This window comes from Rhyacophila brunnea, unplaced genomic scaffold, assembly GCF_057557595.1.
Source record: "Rhyacophila brunnea isolate RB1 unplaced genomic scaffold, BYU_Rbru_1.0 scaffold_13, whole genome shotgun sequence".
NCBI lineage: Eukaryota > Metazoa > Arthropoda > Insecta > Trichoptera > Rhyacophilidae > Rhyacophila > Rhyacophila brunnea.
In genome coordinates this window covers 26,570,805-26,588,206 of record NW_028232785.1, presented here as the reverse complement: position 1 = coordinate 26,588,206, position 17,402 = coordinate 26,570,805, and the positions used below count along the sequence as shown (strand labels likewise).

The 17,402-nt window shown below is 34.0% G+C and overlaps 1 protein-coding gene across 1 annotated transcript in view; it reads right to left on the bottom strand.

Moving 5' to 3' along the window:
- Positions 1-16,725, bottom strand: part of LOC147077100 (uncharacterized) — a 335,612-nt gene extending 318,887 nt beyond the window's left edge. Inside the window, exons 1-3 of the mRNA XM_085940721.1 lie at positions 16,543-16,725; positions 12,188-12,217; positions 7,687-9,461 (exon numbers count right to left, since the gene is read on the bottom strand). Coding sequence (XP_085796847.1) covers positions 7,687-8,451 — 765 coding nt within the window. The 5' untranslated portion in view covers positions 8,452-9,461; positions 12,188-12,217; positions 16,543-16,725. The remainder of the gene's footprint in view (positions 1-7,686; positions 9,462-12,187; positions 12,218-16,542) is intronic.
- Positions 16,726-17,402: the final 677 nt, after the last annotated feature.

Here is a 17,402-nt window from a genome sequence, read left to right as displayed (position 1 = left end):
ATACGGGTAGACAACGCAAAAAACGGCAAATTTTCCAATATTTACCCGGGCCATTCGTTTTTAGGTATTTCACAATTTCCTACAACAGACGCGGTTTTCACTCTATACGAAAGCTGGTTCATTGTCACAATACCTACAATGGAACAATCAAAAATCAACCGATATTACAATAGTTATTTTTATGGTGCGATTTCACTTATGCGATGATCACGGTCGTGTTTTTGTAGTAATTTCACTCATGTGATGATTGTCACCAGGGAATCTAATCCCGAGCCAAAATTCTGATCCCGGGATTTCGGGATTACAATTTGACAATCCCGGGATCCCGGGACTGGTCCCGGGAATGGCATTTTTTCCATTGTTAATATAAAAATTTTATATTAATACTATCGACCGAAGGTACTTGATGGAATTTTAATTTAAATTCTAATGGATTCAAGCTCTGTATTAATCCATTTAAGTAGTTTTTTGTGACCCGGGTTTCGCCTTTCGGCATCTTCAGGCGCCGTGTATACTCACCACCGCAAGGTGAAACCCGGGTCGCAAAAAACGACTTAAATGGAATAGTACAGAGCTTGAATCCATTAGAATTTAAAAATTGTATATTTACAAATAACGGTCAAAAATAAATCTAGTATAATTTTTATACTATTTAAGACATTAATTATTGTTAATATTGTATACGTTCAATCTTGGAAATACATAAGTTTAATGGAGTAAATCATATTGTAATATAAATAATAATGTGAATTTAATATGCGATTGCTGTTTCTGATAGTAAAGACTTAATGAATCGGTTAGCGAGATTTAATATATAATAGTAAAGCAAATCATGGTGTGCTTATGGCCTTTGCGCTTCATAAATCTAATTAGTCAGCCAAATATGAAACTGCCGTAAAACGTATGAGATCATGGTGGAATTACTTTGTTAATAGTGCGAAGCATTGTTTTTTTTCAATCTTTCTCGTTTTTATTAATTTATGTGAAAAAATAAAATGAATCGGCAACTTACACATGGGTGTAAATCAAACTTCATTCAAATTAAGTTTATTTCTAATATAGTTATTTGTTATTAAAAGTATTTTTTCTGTTATATTTTCGTTTTAATTTTATTTTCAAATTTTATTTTAAAATTGGTAAAAAAATCAATCCCAAAAGTTTCGGGATTATGTTTATCAATCCCGGGATTCATAGGTATCGATAATAGCTCGGGATCCCGGGATTAGAATCCCTAATTGTCACCGAATTGTATGTGTATATTGAAATGGTCACAGTCACTTGCGTTTTGAAGATGATACTCGTATTATCATTGTAGTATTCTCTAATGACCCTAAAGACTTTTAGGACCGAAGTCAATGCAAGCGCTTGTAAATGGAAGCCGCTAATAATGGTAGACTTGCTTTTCCATGACCACACCCGTTTGCAGGCATATACCGTGGCGCAGTAACGAAGGGTGGAGATAGACTGTTAAGATTCGACATAAATCGTGCACACTAAACTTTGACAGTTCATACTAGTTCATACTAATTTGTTTTCGTTGGATTAAGAATACAATATAATATTGCACAATATAATGTTAGTTCATTTTTTTTAATTCATTAACGCCCCACATGCTCAGCGTAGGTCAAAATGGAACCTTTATGGTATTTTCAGAGCATAACTCTGGACATTCCTTAAACGTTGTAGATTATCTATTTATATAATTTTGAAGCCTTATTATCCTTTATATTTATTTTAAACATTTGATGACTGCATAAAGTATTATTATTACATAAAATAGTATTCTTTTTAGCATCTCGCTCTAATGTTTTAGAATATATACTAAATTGTGTACACTTTTTCATTGATTCTTATTTGTTTTCATGGTATTAATAATACATATTACAGATATTGTTAGTTCATTTTTTTAAATTCATTAAGCCCTGCCTAAACCAAACTATAATAGATGTTACAAAATATTATTATACGTATGAAATATGCATGATTGAATTGCATAATTTTATATATTTTATAGTATTTTTGACTATTATTTATTATGGCTTGATTTTAGCAGGGTTCAATTGAATTTTAAAAACTAACCAACAACATCTATGAATTAATTGTAGTCTTATTTCAATGAAAACAAATGCGCATGACTGACAAAGTTTAGTGTGCACTATTTATGTGGAATCTTAACAGTTTACCCCCAACCTTCGCCACTGCCACAACATACTATGCTGTCTTATTTATTTCAATGAAAACAAATACGTATGGCTGACAAAGCTTAATGTGCACTATTTTTAGCAAATCTTAACAGCCTCCCTCCACCCTTCACCACTGGCTCACATTGAACTGTGATACGGCCAACTGCATACGTGCAAATTTTCGGACACGACGATAGGCAATTCATACACGAATGCGGCTTCAGACAATATGCTTTGATCATTGTACACTTACCTTGCGTACAGAAACTGAGCCCTGTTATTGAAAGACACAGGTGTGTTTGCACTATTTCAACCCCTTGTGTGCACAGCGGAATTGTATTGGAACAGTTAACCCCTTGAGGCTCGTTCGAGGCCGCATTATCAACCGCGCACTCCTCGAGTTGTGCGCTCTCGTGCGAGAGGGAGTCAACTAAAATTTTTACTTTGGATAAATTCCGAATTGGATAAAAATGTCCTAACAATAAATGTGGTTGCGAACCATATTATTTCATACGGTCACATGTAAATTGTACGTAAAACATTTCACCGTGGCACAGTTCGCCGTTAGCGAATATTTATATATTTATAAAATATCTAAAGTTATACCATTAAATCATACATAATTTAGATAGAAGAATATTTTTTATCTATTATGGTTTGGTTAGGCAAGGCTTAATGAGTTTTAAAAGCTAACTGAAATCATCTGTTATAAAATGTGTATTTCATTCAACGAAAACAAAAAATTATGACTGAAAAATGGTTACATGTAAGTTGTACGTAAACCATTTCACCGTAACACAGTTCGCCGTGTGCTTTCTTATCGGAAAGAGACGACCATACGTCACCGTTCAGGCAAAAGTCACCAACCCTGAAAATGGCAGTTTTGAGTTGAGTATGTCACACGAAGCGTAAAATTATGTTCTTGAAGATGCAAAAGTCACCACGGTACATTAGTTAGTAAAATGTTGCTTAAATCCGAATTATTTGTTTTCCACTAAATGACTTTCGATAAAATCTTAACAAGCAAAAGTCATTATAGGTGAATAGACATTATTGACTCTAAAAAAATAAATCCTTCGTTATAAATATACAAGCAAAAGTCACTATACTATGGATGGTGAGTTTTACTGATTTGTCATTTGAAAACTTCTAACACTTGTCTGACATACGCAAAAATAACCAAACAGGAATAGTTTACCTTATGTTGTTATAATAAGATCGCTTTGGTCAGATTATTAACAAGCAAAAGTCACCAAACCATAATTGAGCTACCTTACCTCCTTCAAAACCTTCTAGATGTTTTAATTAGCATCAAAAAGTAAAAGTACCTTAAAGAAATTATTAAGAACACATGAGAAAATAATGTAATGTAGATAAAACCTTAAAAACATTTAAATCTGATTTTTCCTGCATTTTCAAACTTTCAAATTGCGATATCTCAAAACTATGTTTTTAGGGTTGGTGACTTTTGCCTGAACGGTGACGCATATACCGTCACTGTTCTGGCAGAAGACACTAATTCGAAAAAATGACGTATTGAGTTAGTACCAAAATGTTCCTTATTTCAAACTTTACCGTCTGGAAACCTTCTTAATAAATAAATAGTCTTTATTTTAAAGTCATCCTTTTTACGAATAATTAATAAACTCACACGATAGACCATTATTTCGAACATTTTAACAACTTCAAAGTCAAATTACTCAAAACTAGTATTCTCCAGTTAGTGTGTTCTGCCAGAACAGAGACGAACCGTCTCCAATTTATTAAACATTAATTAAATTGTCATACTTAGCTGATTTTGGAAAAATTCATGAATTAACGAATGAAAACCTAACCTAACCTAATAATTAATAATCCAGTATATCGGCTATTTTCAAAATGTGTTTGCTACTGGCTTCCTGTCCAGTGCAAACCGACAAAAACCGTGTTTTATTTAGACATGAATTGTATGTCAGTACTATAGGTCCCACAGACGTTGGACGGTCTTTAATATACGGCCATATATTTCCGATACAGCATTTCACGGTAAAGTATGATACGGCGAACTGCATACGTACAAGTTTACGGTTACGATTTCATACAGGATACACGACACACCCTCTGTGAATGTCCCAAAATGTCTGCGGAAGGGGAATCAATACAAATAAAATTGAATTTATTTATTTTAAATAATATGTGTAATGAAAATAATAATATCCGAAGAGATTTGATTGAACACAGTTAGTGCTCCTCCAATTTGCATTTCCAATGGCAAGTTAGTTCAGTACTTTAGGAGAACAAACTACGGATGCTCTGGGCTTCTACGCGTTGTAAATGAGAACTCTGCCATTATTGGTGGTATTGAAATGTGTGTCCCTGATAACTGTTTTAGAAATCGGTAGCATCAGTTGCTCGTTCTAAGCTCGCTAATGGTGATGCCAATTGGGAGAGCAATAATTCTGTTTAACCAAATTGCTCCGGATGTTGATAGGTATATTCCACGTAAGTATCTACTTTATAATTTTTGTATTTACTCTTCTAATACTGCATAATATATTTATTTGTTTTTAAGTGCCATGATGTGTACGTCTTAAATTTATAATTTCTTCTACCTACTTATATGTATAATCAATAAATTTGAATTCTGACTCCAATGGGCACTTTTAACTTAACTCATTCCGAGCACACGTGAGTGCGTGGTAACCTCAGTCTTGGATAATTACTTCTGAGACAGTCCCAGGCGTAAAAAACTGCTGATGCTTGACATCAAAACGTAGGGCTTCATGATACGCTCGATTAAGACCGAATATAGTGCGGGGCGAGCTAGTTTTGTAGGTACAAGTGGGCAATGCCTCGAAAGGATTTTATGAGTGAGGTCAGAGCTAATATAATTACCATCAAAATGTGAACCAGGATAGTAATATCTCCCAGTTTAATATTAAAAAATCTACTATCTACCCCTGCGACGCTGGTTACATTCATCTCCTGGAAAACCATAAATCGACTTGCCTGGATTATGAAAATATTCCAACGAAAACAGAGAGAGACTGGTAATTTACACCACGAGCCAATTATTATTCATAGGAATGTTTGTTTAATTTCGGTTTCACCCCTTTTCCGAGCCGCCACTGAATAAATAGACCCCCCTACTGAATCCAATTTGTACGCCTTTACGCCTCCACTGAAATAATATTATTTGTCATAGATTACAATGGCTGCATTACGTCGTGTTCATCTTCTTTCAAAGCCTTGACATGGCTCAAGGGTTTGAGAGAATGACCAGCAACAGACCAAGTAGAAAGTCTTATAAGAACTACACTGGCTACAACCAAGGCTACAACTATTTACAGATGGTGTTGGTTAGTTTTTAAAAATAAATTAAACCCTACCTAAACCAACCCATAATAGTTTTGGTATGCTTTAGGCGATACGACAAAATTTTGCATACTTTTTCATTCATACTTACTTATTTGTTTTTCGTTGGATCAAGAATACATATTATTATACATGTTGTTGGTCAGTTTTTTTTAAATTCATTAACGGCCCACATGCTCGTCGTAGGTCAAAATTGAGTTTTTATTGTATTTTCAAACCATGATCCTGGACACTTCTTAAACGTTGTAGATAATCTATTTATATAATTTTGAAGCCTTATTATCCTTTATAGTTATTTTAAACATTTGATGACTGCATAACGTATTTTTGTTACATAAAATAGTATTCTTTTAAACCTCTCGCTCTAATGTTTTAGAATATAGTCATATTTCGGTACATAACTGTGCAGTGGTGTTAAGATTTTTTACATTTATTAATTTTTAAACGCATTTATAAAACTATTAGTATAATTTTTGTAAAATATTTACGATAAAAAATTATATTGATAATCTCTGTGATCCCAAATTTGACAAGAATTAGGCATTTTATTATTCAAAATTCGGCAAGATTTGAGTTCATTCATTCATTAACAAGTCATTCATTCACAAGTTATTTCGACACCATTATTGGTTGCTAGGGGTCTAGGGTCCTAGCAACTAAATTATTAATATATACGTGCGTTACTATGGAAATCAATATGACATGTCAAGTACAAATTTTTTTGATCGCGTAAGCTAGTCAAGTCAAGTTTATATGGTTCAACAGAATTTAAAAACGTTGTATATAAAAAGATCTTTTTATCTTGTAATTATTTTGACTATTATCTATTATGGCTACGTTTTCGCAGGGTTTAATTGAATTTTAAAAAGAAACCAACATCATCTGTAAATTATTATAGTATTATTTTAATGAAAACAAATACGTATGACTGACAAGGTGTAGTGTGTACTATTTACGGCGGATTTTCACAGCTTACCTCCACCCTTCGCCATTGCCCCACGGCCATTTTCGACGTCAACCTACCTACAAAACCTCAAATGCATTGTCATTAGGAAATTTCGGCATGATCTCTCACTCACCGCCTAGACTGCAATGGATGTGAATTCATGTAATTTTCTACGGTATTTTCTAATAGGTATGATTCTGAGTGTTCCAAATTATGTACTTTACATATTATGTGGAGGTAGGCTGTTAAGATCCGCCACAAATAGTGCACACTAAACTTTGTCAGTCATACGTATTTGTTTTTTTTGAAATAAGACTATAATTTACAGAATGGTGATGGTTAGTTTTTAAAATTCAATTAAACCCTGCGAAAACCAAGCCATAATAGATAATAGACAAAAAATACTTGTCTATCTATAAAATATCTAAAATTATGCAATTAAATCATACATAACTTTGGATTTTTTGTAGATAGAATAATATTTTTTATCTATTATAGTTTGGTTTAGATAGGGCTAAATGAATTTAAAAAAAATTAACCAACAATATAATATGACATTTGTGTAATATGTATTCTTAATCCTACAAAGACAAATAAGTATGAATGAAAAAGTGCGCACTATTTTGTTGTATCGCCCAAAGTATACCAAAACTATTATGGTTTGGTTAGACAGGTTTTATTTGATTTTTAAAAACTAACCATCACCATCTGTAAACTACTGTAGTCTTAGTTTAATAAAAACAAAGTTTAAATTTGCACTTGCACAATGGCCGCGTGGCTTTAAGCCTATAATGTCGTGGGTCCCAGGTTCGAATCCTGGGCAGACCCAGAGCCAGACACAATATATTATTTTTCAATTTGTGTATGAGTCTAACTAATAGGTTAAGAAAGTGGCTGATATCCATTTCTCGTAAAAACAAAATCAGTTAATACAGACCTGTACTATGTGGAGGCCCATATTATGATCTTTTAGGATCGGACATGGTCGAAAAAAGAAGAATAAGATTTTATGGTGGATATTAACCCTTCGCTGATACAACATTATGAAAAACACTTTGATGTATATGAACATTTTTGGACCCCTAATATTAATTTTAAAATTACCCCTTGTAGCGCAAATTCAAACCAGAATTTAATACTATATTATGTCATACTTTGTGAAAAGAACAAAAAACAAGTGCTTAGTAAAAATGTTATTCTTACCTTATCTCCAATAGCTGATGCTGGGACAAAATTCCAAACAGGAGGACCTGCACCCTGCCAAACGGGACCAGACATCACCACCGGACTAAACTTGTCCATTCTTCCAGCCACATTACCGCAGCTGCATATTCCATCGTCTTTATTGCGTGCCATCGCCTTGCTGCAGCCAGAACTAACACATTTCCCAGAACAAATTTGCTGTCCACTTGATTTTGAATTACAACAAATATGGTGTTTGATTATTTTTTCATTTTTGTTTTTGTCTTCTGTAGTTTTTTCCACTTCACCTAAGCTACGTTTAATAACTTGATTGTTATTGAATTGTGCCTGTCTACAACTGCGTGCTTTTTCTAAGTTAATAGAATCACTTTCACAGTTTAATGTTTCTTCTTCTACAGCAGTTGCTTCAAGTTCTTCTTTTTCTTCTATAAAACCATCAGTCTCTTCATTAATTTCTTGCAATTCTCCTTCATTTATTTCTTCACTATTTTCAATACTTCGTGTACAATTTAAATTATTTCTATGCACTATACACGAATCTAAATTATTTTCAAAAACACGACTTATGGAATTATGTCGTTTTGAAAATATTGCATTTTGTTGTAACTGCAACGGTGTATAGACAGGTTGATACAAATGATTCTGTACTAATCCAGAATGACCCAAAACACTTGAACCAACTCCACTTGGTTTCAAAACAATACCAGAACTCGTCATAAACTGTCTTTGAGCGCCATAGTGCGGTATTTGTACGATTTTGTTCATGACATACGGTTTTGTCTGACTATTTTCATGTCTACATGCACAATTTTGATTCAAAACCTTGTTTAAATTACAACTATTTTGGCAGGCACATTTTTTTATCTCTTCATGTTTTAATTTATCACAGTGGCAACACTGCGAAACGTCTTGTCTAGGTTTTTTCCCATTTCCCCTTTCGATGTCAGTTGTAATTTCCTGAACCGGATATCGACTGACTTCAGTTCTATCGTCTAAATCCTCATCTCTACGATTTTCAAACTCATTAAACCTCCGTTTACAAGTTGGCCCCTTCAACAAATCATTACCTTTATTACTATCAGGTGTCCTTAACAATGGCGTGTTTCTTACAGTTTTTATTACACTGTTAATTTTAATTCTGTTTAAAAAAGGATCATTCACTTGTTTTTTTAATATTACTTTATTATTTTTGCACCTACAATTTAATTCACTACAAACATCTGTTGTACTGTCGTCTTGAAAATTATTTCCTTCACCAAAATTTCCACCATCTTCAAATTCATTAATACGTCCATGTCTTTTATTAGAATCAATAAAATGTTGCTTTAAAGAATCACTTCTGTAAGAATTATAATCTCGTGTATCACTAAATTTTTTATTTAAATTCAATAATTCATTATTTTGAGTATAAACACTTAAATTTTTACTACAAACTCCATTGGCAGTATTATTTGAAACGTTGTGACCAAAATCTGTATACTTTGGTGTACTCAGCAGAGGTGTTTGCCTCTTTGGCGTGTTGGTGGAATATGGCTGAACTCTGACGGTCTGGGTTCGTTGAGGGAAACTGTTGGGTCTTTGGTAGGCCCTGGGTTCAAACCCAGGGCTGCTTCTGCCCTTGGGATCCAAGGTGGCGGCTGTTTATACACTTTCACTTAAATGTCAATTATTCAATTTGTCACTGTTTTCAAGTGTCTATTCTTTATGTTATTTATGTCCACTTTTTAACAAAAGCACACTTCTTAAATAATTAAGTCATTATTTATAGTTTCAGTCTATTGTTCAAAATAGTATAAAGATTTGTAATAAGAGGGTACGTCTACATCATTTTATGGCATATCTAGAATGTTTTTAGTATAAATGATTGCGTTTGTAACCAGGTAGATACCTATATCTACCGACTTTTTTACGGCCATGGTGGATTAGTTGCCAAGCTCTTTGAGCTTGGACTTGTCAATCAACCAACATGTCCATGTGGCGGAGAACTACAGGATACAAACCACATCCTCTGTCTATCATACTGTCAAGCGAAGATCTCTTTACTTATATTGTTCAGCAGTTATGTAACAGCTTTTAATATTTAATATTTTTTCCAGTCAAATCACAGTTGAGTGCATGGTGACCTTAGTCTTAGATAACTACTCCTGAGACGACATTCCTAGTCATAAAAAAACTGATGCTTTACATTTAAATGTAAGATTCCGAGATACGCCCGATTAAGACCTGATCTGGTGCGGGGCGTGTATGGTTTAGTGGGGTTGCATTGATTACTCAGTTATGTACCTATTTTACAACATTTTTATTAGTTCGTATTCTTATTTGTCCAGTACAAATCTTGCAATCGATTTTTAACTAACTTCCCGACTATCTAGATATTTTAAACTTTTAGAATATATCAGAACACGGTGCCAGTGCATTATTTTAATACTTTTAGCCATCTTTAAGCAGAATTGAATTAATTTTCAGTTAATTCTGTATTGTATGGAAAGTTATTTCAGAAAAATCCGTAAAAAGTAAAAGACTATTATTGGTTGCTAAGGTGGTGGTCCTAGCAACTAAATTATTAATATATACGTGCGTTACTATTGAAATCAAAATGACATTTCAGTATTCTATATTTGTTTGTTTGTTTGTTTTTTATTTACTTCATATCAAGTACAAGTTTAAGCATATTGAGCATAATAATTCAACAGAAAATTTAAAAACGTTGTATATAAAAAGTTCTTTTTATCTTGTAATTATGTTTATGTTGACTTGAATTTTTAGTCACAATTAATTAATAATCTACAATGCGAAATAACATGCCAGTGACGTCCCTAGATAAAATGCCGCCTCATTTGTTTATACATTATTTTTATCATCCTTTAATGAGTCCAATATCTTAGAAATGTGTTGTATGGTTACATTACTAACAAAATATCAAACTAATTATCCGCAAATCTGCACGTGTCGTTTCTGGTCACCAAGGACGTCGAAGGACAACGAAAGTAAACTAGATATCGCGAACCCGACAAAACCAGTGAGTTCAATTTTTAATTTAAAGATATTTTCGTTATTACATACTAAGCTTAGGTAGCTTATATCTATACATTCCAAATGATTTTCCTCGATTTGCCGCCCTTCGAGTAACTGCCGCCCCCAAGCGACGCTCAATCTGCCTACCCCTACGGGACGTCACTGTAACATGCAGTTAATACGGAGAAGTCTTCCTGGAATATCGTTGTGTTTCCTCATAGTTACGGTGAAGAATAAAATTAGCGATGTCACAATTCATCATGTCACTCCGCAATAGGCCTTCCCCAAGGATAATTAAACCTGACTAACTGTCAACTGAATTATTTATCCATCTCTCGTGGAGTGAAGGGAATATGACATAACCTTTTACTTAGTATTAAAACAATCTATGTGAGGAACCAGGGGGTAATGGAAAATCAACCACAAACTAGAAACAAAGATTAATATAATATTCTTGTTTTAATCACTGTTACTTATATAATATAGAACATATCGTCTCTGTTCTGGCAGAACACACTAACTGGAGAATACTAGTTTTGAGTAATTTGACTTTGAAGTTGTTATAATGTTTGAAATGGTCTATCATGTGAGTTTATTAAGTAATCGTAAAAAGGATGACTTTAAAATATAGATTGTTTATTTATTAAGAAGGTTTCCAGACGGTAAAGTTTGAAATAAGGAACATTTTAGTATAACTAACTCAATATGTCACTTTTTCGAATTAGTGTTTTCTGCCAGAACAGTGACGATATTATAATTGGTTTTCGTCAAAGAATTTGAAGTCTAGATACAATTAGTATTATTCTTCTATTGGTAACCCTAAAAACAAAATGGCAGCTCGCTTTCTGATTTAAAATTTGTTGTTTTGTTATACGAGATTATTCATTTTTAAAACAATACTCAATGTATTGCTTTTGACAAAAAATTTCTTTCTTAACTTTCTTCTTTGACGCATTCGCTGCTGACTATATAATGAGATTTTAATTGCCCCCTTTGAAATGCACGTTAATTACATCGATCGGCCGCCTGGTCATTACGCGCCGTGTGCGTCTTCCGCGTCCAAAGTATTAAGCACTACGGTGCATGGTTGCAGCATCAGTCCCGTGCGGCTCCGTCTCGGGACGGAATGAGCACTTAAAATCACTTCTTTCAGACACGTTTAAAGCGTCTTAGAAATCGGCCGTGCATATATGACGGGTGGTGGTGGGAACTTTAACGTATGCCTCACTTTGCGATAATATAAACTCATTAAACTCAGTCAGAGCTCATTTTGAGCGTAGCAACCTAAGTCTTGGGCATCTTCTCCCAGGACACTCCCAGTCCAATTGTTTTAGATGCTTCAGAGTCGGTAAAACTAAAATTATGGTGGAATTGAATGAACCTGTAATCCGACGCACTGACTGATTTTGAATTCCCCACGATAAAAAATAGATAATTATTAATTCCAACTATTTAACTTAGTAAGTTAAATAATAAAGGTACAAACCCATTTCCAGTGGCGAGGGGTAGAGGTAGGCTGTTAAGATTCACACATAAATAATGCACACTAAACTTTATCAATCATACGTATTTGTTCTCATTGAACTAAGAATACAAATTGCAGATGGTCCTGGTTAGTTTTTAAAATTCGATTATTCCCTGCCTAAACTAAACCAAGTTTAGGTATGCTATGGGTGTCAAAAATATTAACAACCGTTATTACAGTAGCGAAGGGTGGAGGTGGGCTATTTAGATCTGACATAAATAGTGTACACAAAACTTTGTCAGTCAAACGTATTTTTTTACAACGTTTTTCTTAGCTCGTATTCTTATTTATCCGGTGGTTCTTTGTCCGGTACAAATCTTGCAATCGATTTTTAACTAAGTTCCCGACTACACATTTGAAACTTTTAGTATATATCAGAACACGATGCCGATGCATTTTTTTAATACTTTTAGCCATCTTTAAGTAGAATTGAATTCATTTTCAGTTAATTCTGTTTTGTATGAAAAGTTATTTCGACAACATTATTGGTTGCTAGGGGTCTGGGGTCCTAGCAACTAAATTATTAATATATACGTGCGTTACTATAGAAATCAATAATATGACATGTCAAGTACAAATTTTTTTGATGGTTCAAGCTAGCCAAGTCAAGTTTATATGGTTCAACAGAAAATTTAAAAACCTTGTATATAAAAAGTTCGGTACTGTTCGGTTATCAGGAATACAGCGGAAAACACATTTTGAAAATACCCGATATACTGTATTATTTGTTAGTTTGCGTTAGTTTAGGTTAGGTTAGATTGGGTTATGTTAGGTAAGGTTAGGCTTGGTTAGGTTAACGTAACAAATAATCCAGTTTATCGGCTATTTTCAAAATGTGTTTTCCGCTGTATTCCTGATAACTGAACAGTACCAAAAGTTCTCTTTATCTTGTAATTATTTTCATTTAACTACGACTATAATGTGTGGATAGTGTTTATATATTTTTTTAATTCAATTAAACCCTGCCTAAACCAAACCATAGTAGATAATAGTCAAAAAATATTCGTCTATCTATAATATCTAAAATTATTTCATTAAACCATACATAATGTCAGATATTTTATGGATACAAGAATATTTATTATCGCTTATGGTTTGGTATGCTTTGGGCAATCCGAAAAAATTGTGCACACTTTTTCAGTCACACATCTTAAGTATATGTTTTTGTTTAATTAAGAATACATACTTTGTTATAATAGCTGATGGTACACTAACTTGTTTGTTTTCATGAAATTAAGAATACAATTTGCATATTATGGTGCTGGTTAGTTTTTTAAAATACATTTAGCCCTGCCTACCCAAACCGTAATCGATAAAAAAATATAGAACCCATTCATTGCGGAGCATTTAATTACTTTTTAATTCTTCTTTCGACCATGTCCGATCCAAATAGGATCATATGGGTCTCCACAGAGTGGAGGTTTGTATTGACAGATTTTGTTTTTTACGAGAAATGGATGTCAGCCACTTGCTCAACCTATTAGGTCCATACCCTGACACACACAATTTGAAAAACAATATAATAATTAGCCATTCACTTAGCCCATTGGGTCCATACTCTGGATCTATGCGCACCTAGGGGCGGCAGGTTATAAATGTAAGTATGGTGAGGCAGGCTAGTATGGTGAGGCGGGCTGGTAATCAATTTGTGGCACAATTTTCATGTTAACATTATATTATATGCGTACGTTATAATGACCAAAGTAAATCCTCTTTGATGCCCTGAATTTTTTTTATCGCGTCGCTATTCCTCGTAAGTTTTCGGCTATTGTTGGCCTGCTTCAATCAGTTGTATGAGAAAGCCGATTGCTTGCCCCTCTTTTTATTTAATACCTCTATGATACGCACACTAAAGAAAGTAACGTATGAATTTGATTCAGCCGCAGGAGCTCACGAGTGTTGTGTACTAGTCCAATATGAGCAGATGGCACATAGTGATACTGTATGTTTTATTACAGGATTTTGGTTGTGGGATGTCAATAAATATTTCCTGGCATTTACTATAAGTAATTTAAAAATTTATATCCACTATAAACAGTCAGATTAACAATAGTTAAAATCCCGAACTACCATACATATTTTTTTATATTTAAACTTTTTAATTGCCACATTTAAATAACATGCTAATGATATCTAACGGCCCTCTAATCAGGACACGATAGTTGTGGCGTTTTTGCTGTAATGATTAATACATATTTTTGACTATAGCTTGGATTGAGCAGCGTTTGATTGAATTTACTAAAACTAACAAACACTATCTACATTTTTATTGTAGTCTTAGTTCAATGAAAACAAATTTGTTTAACTCACAAACTTTAATGTGCATTGTTTATGTCGGATCGTAGCCTACCTCCACCCTTCGCCACTGCTAGACGTGCTACGAATGAAAAATTAAATTAAAACAACATATTGTGTCAACAACTTCAATCAATAAAACATCTAAAATTATGTATGGTTTAATAATTTTGAAAAACACTTCTGAGAAAATAATATATTATAACCAATAGAAAAAATCTTTTTTGAAAAAAGTAAGACACCCGGCAGGAATCAAACCTGCCTCTCCTGGGTTTACGCCCCAATCCGCGCATTATCCACTATGCTACGAGGTGACATACTAATGACGACAAACTTTAACTATTGGCCTTCTTTAATACCTGTCAAGCTACTATCAGCCACTTTTGCCACTACTATTGGCTACTATAATTTATATTACTATTGGCAAAAGTGACCTCTCATTCTGTCTTAAGGGTAAAATGTTCACCCGATGTGCGCCAACAACACTCACGTATGCGTGTAAAACATGGTCTCTCAATGTAAGAGAAATTCAAAATAATTACAAGATAAAAAAAACTTTTTATATACAACGTTTTTAAATTTTCTGTTAAACCATATTATAAACTTGACTTGACTAGCTTAAACGATCAAAAAAAATTGTACTTGACATGTCATATTGATTTCCATAGTAACGCACGTATAATATATTAATAATTTAGCTGCTAGGACCCCAGACCCCTAGCAACCAATAATGGTGTCTAAATAACTTTTTATACAAAACAGAATTAACGAAAATGAATTCAATTCTACTTAAAGATGGCTAAAAGTATTAAAAAAATGCATTGGCATCGTGTTCTGACATATTCTAAAAGTTTCAAATGTCTAGCTAGTCGGGAAGTTAGTTAAAAATCGATTGCAAGATTTGTACCGGACAAATAAGAATACGAGCCAAGAAAAACGTTGTAAAAATACGAGTAGCGCAACGTAGTATGGCAATGTACATGTTGGGCATAACGAGTAAAGATCACTAAAAACCCGATGGATAAGGAAGCAGACAAGAGGAAGCGATGGGGTAGAGGTCGCTAAGCAATGGGACAACCCCTGGATACCTAAATGCCGTCATACAGTGGTACCCAAGGACCACTAAACGCCCCAATGGACGTCCTAAAACCCGCTGGATAGATGAACTCAAGTTATGTGGATGTACGTGGCAACTAAGAACTGGGGACCAAGAATAGTGGAGAGAGCTAGGGGAGGCTTTCATTCAGCAGTGTATCGACCTTTGGCTGATAATAATGATGATAATATTTGTGAGAAAAATACGTATCATTTAGAATTTTTTGGGTTATTTAATGATAACCGATTTAATTTTTGAATATACTCGATTTCGGGAGTAAATAAATTAATGTGAAAGTGTTAATAAATCAACAAAGTGGCGTTTAAATAGGTTATTATGATAGAGATGGAGTGCTGTTACCTACTGTATCCTTAGGCAACATATACAATCAACCAACAAATTCAAACGTTATAGATAAGGAAGAACCATCGGCCAAGCGTCGCCATTTGACAGATGAACGAGTTCAGCGATGGCGTGCTTGACAAAGTCAGGAGACTCTACTAAGACTCTGCCAGACTAAGTCTGAAATACCAGAACAAAGACAGTAATACAGAACATAAACGTAAACGTATGCGAGATATGGAGACGGGGAGAAGACGTATGTGAATGTTGACAGGTGGCACTGATGGTGTTCTTGACAAAGTCAGGAGATTCTACTAAGACTCTGTCAGACTAAATTTGAAACACCAGAACAAAGACAGAAAGATAGATCATAAACATAAACGAATGCCAGAGATGGAGACGGGGAGAAGAAGTATGTGAATGTTGACAGGTGGTACTGCCACTGAGTAATATAGTTTTAAATCAAAAAATAATCTCAAAAACGTAGATTAATATATACGGTAAGATAATATTATATTATATAATAATCAAATCTGAACACAGTACAAGCAATATTGCTTGCAATTTTCAACTATCCACCCACTTTGTATAGTTAAGGTTATCACACACTGTTTGGACAATGCAACATTATTTTTTGTTTGTAAACAATCAACAAACAACCACGTGTTTTTGTTGACGTAAACACAGCTGTATATAATGTAAACTGAGAGCTGACGTATATACAACGGCAGGAGCGTCCGCCCGTCGCAGCGAGCGAATGACTACTGAATTTTCTTGTGTTTTCCCTTCCAATGGATATATATTTTCAGATCTATCAACTTAAATATATATATGTATATATTACATAACTGTTCTGAAGAAAAGCGGAAATAACTTTTGGTTATACTATACATTAAATAAGTATCTTTTAATAAAATTAATACACGAAATAAAATAGGCACTAAGTACCATAAGCCTGAATCTGAGATATATATAGATGTTTTAATGAATAATTCGGTATTTTTTTATATAAGCACTATTTTATAAGCTTCTCATTAGATTTAACATACAATCTTAATGTCCTTATGCGTCAATTAAATTGAGTTACTTTACGATCTGCTTTTTGGCGAATTTAAAAGCGGGCGATTCAGCTACTGCGATTGTGATGATGACACACAAAACTTTCCATTCGCTGAGAAGCCAACAAGCTAGCGACTATTTTGACAGAACGTAGTTTGTTTTTACCGGGAGGTCGCTACTACGCTCTACTGCGCAGACGCAGTATGCCCACACGCCGGCGTGTAGCGTGTAAAGTTGACCGGCTTTCAACTTTTCTCGGTAAATTGTTTACAATCTGCTTGTTTGCTTGTTCGATGATGACACTGGGCGACTTTACAGGCAGATTGTAAATTCGCCAAAAAGCAGCTCGTAAAGTAGCTCAATGTCATTGACGTATTAGACGAA